This window comes from Daphnia pulicaria, chromosome 7, assembly GCF_021234035.1.
Source record: "Daphnia pulicaria isolate SC F1-1A chromosome 7, SC_F0-13Bv2, whole genome shotgun sequence".
In the NCBI taxonomy this organism is placed as follows: domain Eukaryota; kingdom Metazoa; phylum Arthropoda; class Branchiopoda; order Diplostraca; family Daphniidae; genus Daphnia; species Daphnia pulicaria.
The window spans coordinates 5,760,164-5,768,333 of record NC_060919.1 but is presented as its reverse complement, the minus strand read 5'-3'; the positions used below and the strand labels follow the sequence as shown (position 1 = coordinate 5,768,333).

General features: G+C 43.5%; 1 protein-coding gene across 3 annotated transcripts; it reads right to left on the bottom strand.

The window, feature by feature from the left end:
• Positions 1 to 229: 229 nt before the first annotated feature.
• LOC124349425 (trichohyalin-like) lies at positions 230 to 8,107 on the bottom strand. 3 transcript variants are annotated; one of them, XM_046800010.1, is made up of 10 exons: positions 7,673 to 8,107; positions 4,919 to 5,178; positions 4,612 to 4,851; positions 4,182 to 4,544; positions 3,927 to 4,104; positions 3,758 to 3,856; positions 3,450 to 3,598; positions 3,160 to 3,374; positions 1,057 to 1,321; positions 230 to 1,000 (listed from the first exon to the last, which is right to left on the bottom strand). In XM_046800010.1, the coding sequence occupies exons 2-10, from the start codon at positions 5,156 to 5,158 to the stop codon at positions 467 to 469; spliced, it is 2,283 nt and encodes a 760-aa protein (XP_046655966.1). In that variant the 5' UTR covers positions 5,159 to 5,178; positions 7,673 to 8,107; the 3' UTR covers positions 230 to 466. The 3 variants fall into 3 exon arrangements, with proteins under 3 accessions (XP_046655966.1, XP_046655964.1, XP_046655965.1); XM_046800008.1 differs by lacking the exon at positions 7,673 to 8,107 and adding an exon at positions 5,369 to 7,654; XM_046800009.1 differs by lacking the exon at positions 7,673 to 8,107 and adding an exon at positions 5,369 to 7,653 and having other exon boundaries at positions 3,450 to 3,586.
• Between the last annotated feature and the right edge of the window lie 63 nt (positions 8,108 to 8,170).

Here is an 8,170-nt window from a genome sequence, read left to right as displayed (position 1 = left end):
TCTCTCTAGCCTTCTCTAGACATATACAAGTCTGATGGCTTAACGTTAGTTATCCTTGATTAAGAACCGACATGACGTGCAGCCTTGTTAGATAGATTCGGCTGTCCAACCTTTAATGGACGTCGAGTGTCCTTGTCACGACCGAAATTGACGATCATCTATTTGAAGCCATTCCTATCAAAAATTTAGTTATAGTTGAAATAGTAGTCAAAGACTATAAAGTCAATAATAATAGCAGACTTGTGTGTGTATTGTACAGTATATAAACCCACGAGTAGATAACTGCTCCAATTAATGATTCACAGTTTTAGGACGCGGCTATCCTTCATTGCAATGACAAATATTCATAGAAGTTTACAGACTAGGATCATTGATATGGATACAAATGGTGCGATAGTAGAACGATGAAATTTTAAGAGGTTGTTGTATACAGGGGGAAAAATAATCATCACGAGCGATTGAACCCCTACAACGGGGTAGTGAATCCGTTGTTGTTGCTGTCGTCGTCGTCATCCTCTTCCTCGTCGCTGTAGAAGAAATGGCTGCCCTCCTGAGGTGGCCAGCGCATTGGGCGGACGTCGGAAGCGACGTCCAGGAGCCCAACCGCTCCCGACATCCAGTCGTCGGTGGTCATCAGGGTCGACGGCGGGAGCGGCTGCTTTTCGGCCGCGAACAGCTGATGACGTCCGCATTGATTTTCCGGGCTCAAACTGGTAGCGCTGGGCGAAAAGAGTTCGTAGGAAGCGACTCGACTTCCGCCGTAAGCCGCCGCCGAAGGATAGCGATAGTTGTCCGGCAGTCGGGGCTTGGTCACCGGCGGAGCTGAGAATCCTCGCCAAGGATTCAACTCGGATTCGTTGGAGAGCCGGTCGGGTACCAGGGCCAGGGGCAGGCCGACTCGCTGGAGGGCCAGATTCCGCTCCCAGTGGATCAGTTCCATTTGGTAGAATCGTTTCTCTTCGGTTAACCTTTGAAGCTCGGCGTCACGATCGGCTAGGACCTAGTATAGGTACATCTTAGGTCTGTTGTTCACCTTTTAATTTGAATTCAATTTACCTGGTGCATTTCTAAAATGATTTGTTGGGCTTCGGCGTGTTCGGGATCGTCACAGCCCATGACTCCCGATTGCATTTGCTCAAACTGTTCGATTTTGATCGAGAGACACTCTTCGGACAAGTCTACCTGATGCTGGGTGATGCTGGCCGACAGCGGACGCATGATGGAAGAGAGATTGCCGATGTCCAGCTCTGGGCCAGGTCTCAAATTGTCTTGACTGGCTGCAGCGCTCGTAGATGGCGAACATCCGTCACCTGCACCTCGACTGTATACACAAAATGTTTTTTTTTTTTTGTTGGTAATTATATAAGAAACAATTCAACCGCGAAATGGTATAGACTCGTGTTGAACAGCAATATATTGGAACAGTCATCAATCCATCAAATTATATAACTTCGCATTAAATTTAGAATTATCCGGATAATAAGCTGTCGATTACACAAATCGGCTTGTTATGTATGTGTCATTTGGTTTTTAAAGACGCAACTTATTTTTTTAAAAAGAAGTATTTATGTCTTATGGTTTTTTTGTAGTTAAAATTTTTATTGGGTTCGAACGAACAGGATGCAGACCTGAAATTTTGACGGTCACGGTTTTGTTTTGTCGTTGTCGTTGTCAAATCGATTTTGGCATAGCTCTTATATTGTCTTGACGGCTATGATTTATGCTGATGCTCGGCACACGCCTGGTCTGTCTGGACATGGAAGGGGGATGGATTTGGCACCAATTATTCAACATTCAATTCTTTTTGCCCAGCCAACAGCCATCAATCAAGTGGGGTGGAAAAAAAAAAAGGAGTGGGGTATTTTTGCAGCATGTCGAACGTCAAAAAATCCCAGGCGGTGATCGGGAAGGAGAACATAGGGCAAGAGTCAAGGCCAGAGCTATCCATTTTCGAATGCTCTCTCAAAATTGAAAGAAAGAAATAAAGAAAAGAAACAGCAAAAACAAATGGCAGTCACAAATAATCGCACATTTCAAATTCAAAAGAAAACTTTTCACCCGGGGGGGTAGTTAAATTAGTGCACGCAAAGAGGAGAAGATGGCGAGGACGTCAAGGTAATAAATCAGGATCTTTTTGTTGGGAGGAGCTGGTTGTGAATAATACATGCTCATTATGCTTATAATCAAAATATAAAGAAAGTCTTTATGAATTCCTGTATAGCGTTTCATTACGATTTTCAGTTGGAAATGTGAATGAAACTTTGACAAAACTACGGTGATGATGAGAAAACCGGAAGCTGAACTGAACCCGTACGAATTGGAAAAAAAAAAAAAAAAATTTTGTGATTGGCTGTTTGGCCGTCGAATTTTTTAAAAGCCGAAAAAGCTCTAACCACTTGTAAGTTTAACGACGGCCAAAAGTGCAACTAAGAAAATAACAGTGAAGTATAACCAGGTCGACCAGCTGGTGAAAATGAGATAGCAAGCGAAAGCGACGAGGATGACGAAGAATAATGGAAATGTTTCAGGAAAACTGTCGGGCCCAAAAGGAAGAATAGAAAATCGTTAATTTATAGAATGCGGTTTGGAAAAAAATCAAAAGGATAATCATCACACCCTCACAACAATTTCAAGTAAAACAAAAGAATAAAATTCGGAAGAAAAAGAATAATGAAACTGTAGGGTGGGAAATCCATTCAAGAAATATGATTCAAAATGCATTTGAAAAATTATGTAATAGTCAAAAACACCATTCAAACAAGCAAAAACCAGTGAACCGATCCGCGAGAGTGTACAGCGCATTTTAAGCGCCAACAGAGAGCTTTTTTGAAAGGTTGAAAAATAAGATTTGAATAATAATTTTAAAAAACCATTTCTTCTTTATACTTATACGAAGCCATTTTCTTTTAACATTTAATGTAAATTATATAATTGTGATCTAAAATTCTAGATAACTAACTTCTGATTAAATAACTTCTTATTGTATATTTATCTTTAAAACATATAACAATTGGACGAAACGTCAAAAGCTCTTAAGACGGGAGGAAATCAAAGATTTTTATCGAAATAAAACAGAATTTTAAATTCAAAGGGGGGAAAAAATTTGTTTTGCATTTATACGTTCGATTTTTTGGGTTTGCCTAATTTGTAGCCACTTACCCGTTGGGTGGTGCGGATTCATCGTAATCATCTTCGCCGCTGCTCTCCGTAGTGCTGGCGGTGCTCTCATCGCAGCTGTGTCGTCGGGAACTAGACATGTCTTTATTGGATTCGCTTTGATCTTCTCCGGAGCGTTTCCGTAATTCTTCCAACTGTTCCTCTTGTTGCGTAATGACTTCTTCCAATCGGTTAAGCTCCTGTTGTCTCTGAGAAGACTTTGTGGGCATTCCAAATGGGGAAAAGGTTCAGATGGTATATAATGACAATTCCAGTTTAATCACTCGGCATACCTGTTTGTTGGCGTCGTTGAGTCGCTTCTGAAGATCAGAAATGTGCTCCTGCAGAGACTGCAGTTGGGTTTGATAATGTTCTCCCAGTTGGGTCAATGCCTCTTGCTTTTCCTCCTCAATGAGGCTCTGAAGAGCGTCTATGGAGTAAACTATTTTAAGCGCAATATACTGAGATGTGAGTTTTAGGGTAGGACTTCAGACGAAAAACCATTCGTGCACACAAAAGAGCCTGTTATATGTATCGACTACGACTCGGCTAGAAGGAAATCTGACATGCGGGTTGAAAATGATACACGGTGATATTTTACTCAATTGGCTTTGATGTTGAACTTCGATCGTTGTCAGCTTCTCCTCATAGTTTTGCTCTAGGGCTTCCTGATTCTCCTCGATGGAGGATCCGCACTGCTCTGTGTCGTGCATAATTCAAATGGATGTAAAATATTTTTGAATTGTCGTCGTAAAATTTAAAGTTTATACTTAGTTCTTCGGCGTGTTTCTTTTCGACTTGTTCCATGAATTCCACGTGCGAGTCCTGAACTCTGTTCAATTGTCTTCGCAAATCACATAATTCTCGATCAGCTTCAGCCCGGGTGGTTTCGATCTGTTTATTTAATTTAGCTTCTCGCTGCTGGAACGAATTCTTCAGCTCGGTCATCTGTAAAAATTAGCGCAAAAGAAAATGTTGAAATAAAATTAGAAACAAGAAAGTAAAATGACTGGGAATCAACTGACTTGATGGTTCATCGCCAATTGCTGGGCATCAAACTGCCTTTTCAAGGTGGTGATTTGTTCATCTTTCTCACGAACGACCTGGCGGATGGCTTTCAGCATTTCCTCCTCATTGGAAGCCACCAATTCGGCTCGTAACCGGTTGTATTCGCTGAGCGAATTCTCCTTCCATTTGGCCTCCATCTCTTGTTGTTGCTTGCGCGTGCAGCCGTTCATTCGGAGCTTGTGCAGATCGTCTTCCAGGATTTTCTCCGTCTCTTTTAAGTGGTCGACTTGACGGGCAGCCGTCCTAATGACCCTCTGCTGCTCAAAGACCAGACCTCGCAATTGAGTCACTTCAGCTTCGAAACTCTTGAGGTGAGCAATCTGGCCATATTGCGCGAAATAATAAAAATTAACCCTCAAGTACATATCATATTAAACATTGACGTACTTCTGTTAGTTTTGCATCAATGTCCCGTTTGTCGTCGACGAGCTTCTGGTACTCGATTGCCATCTCGTTTTTGAATCGCTCTTCGGCCGATTTCTCGGCTTCGACCAGTTTCTTTTTATAGTCGCGCTCAATCTCGCCCAGCTTCCACTCGAAATCGTCCAAAAGCTGCGATTCTCTCGAGGCGTCGCGCAGCATTTTCGACTCGATTTCGGCTTTTTCCTCGAGGGCTTCTTCCAAAGCCTACCGTAGTAACAACCGGAATTGTCAAAGAAAATGTTTTTATTAAATTGATGACTGTTTTCTATACCTCCTGTAAAAGCCGCAATTCCTCTTCTCGTTCGTTGTCAATGAGTTCATGCTCCTTGTTCCAGTCGGCTTCTAAGCGTTCGATTGCTTCCAGTTGGGTCTGCCGGTCCTCATCGGCCAGCATGGCTTCCAGCTGTTCCACCCTGTCATTCTTCTCCTTCAGCTCCGTTTCCAATTGTCGGACTTGCTCCTCCATCATGGCCAGCAAGTCCAGCGACTGGTCTTCCTCGGCTGTCGTCATTTTCTCGTCCTGCTGGACGACTTGAGTCAGGAAAAACAACAATTTACATGAAACGGTAAAAGGAATACTTAGAAACAAATCAAAATGGGGCTAAATGTGCGATTAACTTCAACGTGTTAGCACAACGCCACTCGTAAGGCAGTATAGCTAGCGTTAGTTTTGAGTGTGTGTGCGATTCTGGAACTGAGGAGGAGGAGTTTGGAATAATACTTGAGGTTGCGTCGTGTGGAAGAGGTGAAGAATCCTCGGATAAAAACGGAGCTTCTTCCCTCAAATCTCTTTGTGCTATCATGATTGATAGTTTATGCTCCGCATCCGGTACGGCCGAGTCTGTGACGTCAACAGGATCGCAAATAATAACAGTTTCCTCATCATTGAAGGAGACGCGGCGACGACAACGAGACTGCTGTTGTTTATCGTCAACGTTCAGTTTGGATAAATCTTTTGCCACCATCAGACTGCTGGAAATTTCAGATGTGTCAGGATCAGAATTAGAACTTTTGCCAGGCTGTTGAGACAGACTACAATTCATTTCCGGCTGAATGACTTCTTGCGCTTCGCAAAACACATCCTCGGGCGGTTCCTCCGGGGGCTGGAAAACATCATCCGGTTCGGATGAGCTAGGAACTTGTGCTTCCACTTGATCATGACTGGAGAAGTCAATTAAAGTCTTTGCGGTGAGCGTGAAATCTTTGTCTTCGGCAATTAAAACAATGACAGGAGGAGCAGCAGGAGCAGCAGGAACTTCGGCAACTTTCTGACTAGCGGCAACGTTGGACGTTGACGAGTTGACGTTGGGCTGCTCTGATTCCGGTTTGAACGCTACAATTTTCTTTGTCTCTTTGAGAGTTTTCTTGTCACTTTTGATTTTCTTCTTGCCCTGATTGTCCTCATCCGCACAATCGGCCGTCTGCTGCTCAGGCTTCGACTCTTTGCAAGCGCTTTTCTTACGGAAGAAGGAGAACATGATGGCAGTCACTTAAAAATCAGGATTGAACATGAACGCTTCCACCGAAATTTATATCAGATATAGCCAGGAATCGAGCGATCCAGACGTTACTGCTCGACAAAGCCACTAGAAGCTTACTGGGGGCCTTCATTTCATCCGCCCGCTCGTGTTTTCTGTTTGCTACCAAATCCACTTTGGCTCCGAGCCCAAAGGTGAGCACTACTCTGATCCATCGCGGCTCTATCCAGTGAAACGTCACCTCCGACTTCGTTACAAGCAAGTTATGAGCACACTTTAAAAAACGACCCTTATTTTGTTAAAAATGATTCGCTGGGAAAAACCTACAACTTTGTTAAGCGGGTGACAAAAGAAAAATGGGAAAAAAGAAATCGTCAATTGTCTTTCAACACGTTATGAATCGAATTCGATCTGCCATTCGTTAGACAGGATTGTAAAACAATTGCCATCTTTCAGTGATACTCGTTTAGCATGGAACAAGTTGATAGTCTAACTGAATGATCGATCACGAAAGCAAACTATCCTATAGTCACATCGTGTATCAAAATGTCAGTCGACGAGTGCTGCAGATGGAACCGATGGGAGGTCAAATATTTGAAACCCAAAATAAAGCCATCGCCAGATTTGACAAGGCACACAGAGCGACACACTTTATTTATATATTTGGAAGTGGGTGTGGGGGTTCGGTGTGTGTGTGTGTGGAAGGACAAGTCCAGATTTCATTGTGACCCAGTTTCCACCAAGTTAATTCCAAGTTAACGATGCATGGGACAACGCAATTGGCCAAAGAGTCCGCTTTAATGAGATTGCGAATTCATCGAGACAACCGTGGCGCTAATGCTGGACGTCTCGACTGAGTGTGCAGCGTCCATCTCACACACAGAGTTTTCGTCGCGCAGTAAAAATAGACGAGGATTCGGGATGTGTGTAAAAAAGAAGAAGAAGAGAAAAGAAGTGTGTCAAGAAACCGTCTTCCACGCGCTGCCGTGTACACAACCAGCTTCCTGTCCTAGCCTGCTGAGATCCATTGGCTGGCTCCGATGCCGACTTCTATTTATAGAAATCAACTTTTCCATCTGCCTGCGCTCCCGAAACCTACATGCTTTTCTTTTTTTCTTTCTTTTTCCTTTTCACCAGTTAGGACATCCATCGGTTTCTCAATTCCGCATCCTGACTTGTGTGAAAACGTTGGAGGGGCATTGCGTTATTCCGGGACTTTTGACGTCAATGACGTTAATGTGGAGCCAACAAAGCGGCAAAACGTCTCACGCTCGACCGGATGAGAAATGGTGTAAAAACTGCTAGAGGTCAACAAAAATCGCCAAAGCTGTGCGATAGCCACATCTCGACCAATTTTTTTTTCTTGTTTGCAGAAGGTGGATATTGAAAATAGAGCTAAACGCCAGCCTCACTCATCAGTGAGAGGCGAAAAAAACAAAAATAAAAATAAACGGCATGAGAAAACAAAATAAATAACCATGAGTCTCAGCTCTCTTTCACAAAAATCCAGCTCGCTATGACCAACATTAAAAATAAAACTCACTCACTTCTCTATTTTGAGGAGAAAGAAACACTAAGCGCGCCGAGTCTAGTCACGTCCAAGTGTTGAAAGTTGAAACAGCTGTGGGTCGGTCGGTCAAATTAAATGCTACGCGGTCGCGGGAGGCGGAGCGTTGGTTGAAAACACGCACACTGAAGTTTCCTGAGAGAGAGAGAGAGACAACACTGTCGATAACGAGATGAAACGCTGCGATTGCACGCTCCAGATTGACCGGCTAACACCTTCTGTCGATCACTCGTATGATGCCGGTCAACTGAAGAGAAATAAGGCTTTCCCGACCCACACACACGCACGCAATCATGCCTCGGTAGACAAAAGACAACCTCCCTAGAGAATTACACTTGACAGAAAGTGTAGCGACGAGCATGTAGGAAAGGTGCCAGTTGTAACGGCTAAGCAGCATCCGGGAGGAGAATGTTCTACACTCGGTTCACTTGGAGATTTATAGGAGCAACAAATTTAACAGAGGCAAGGAAAGGAATAA

What these genes read in the sequence shown, in the direction of transcription:
- LOC124349425 (XM_046800008.1), bottom strand. Translation starts at nt 6,125, where the DNA reads ATGTTCTCCTTCTTCCGTAAGAAAAGCGCTTGCAAAGAGTCGAAGCCT. An exon ending in TCCACACGACGCAACCTCAA is followed by an intron (nt 5,179 to 5,368) that starts GTATTATTCCAA and finishes TCCTGACTCAAG; the next exon opens with TCGTCCAGCAGGACGAGAAA. An exon ending in TCAACGACGCCAACAAACAG is followed by an intron (nt 3,375 to 3,449) that starts GTATGCCGAGTG and finishes ATGCCCACAAAG; the next exon opens with TCTTCTCAGAGACAACAGGA.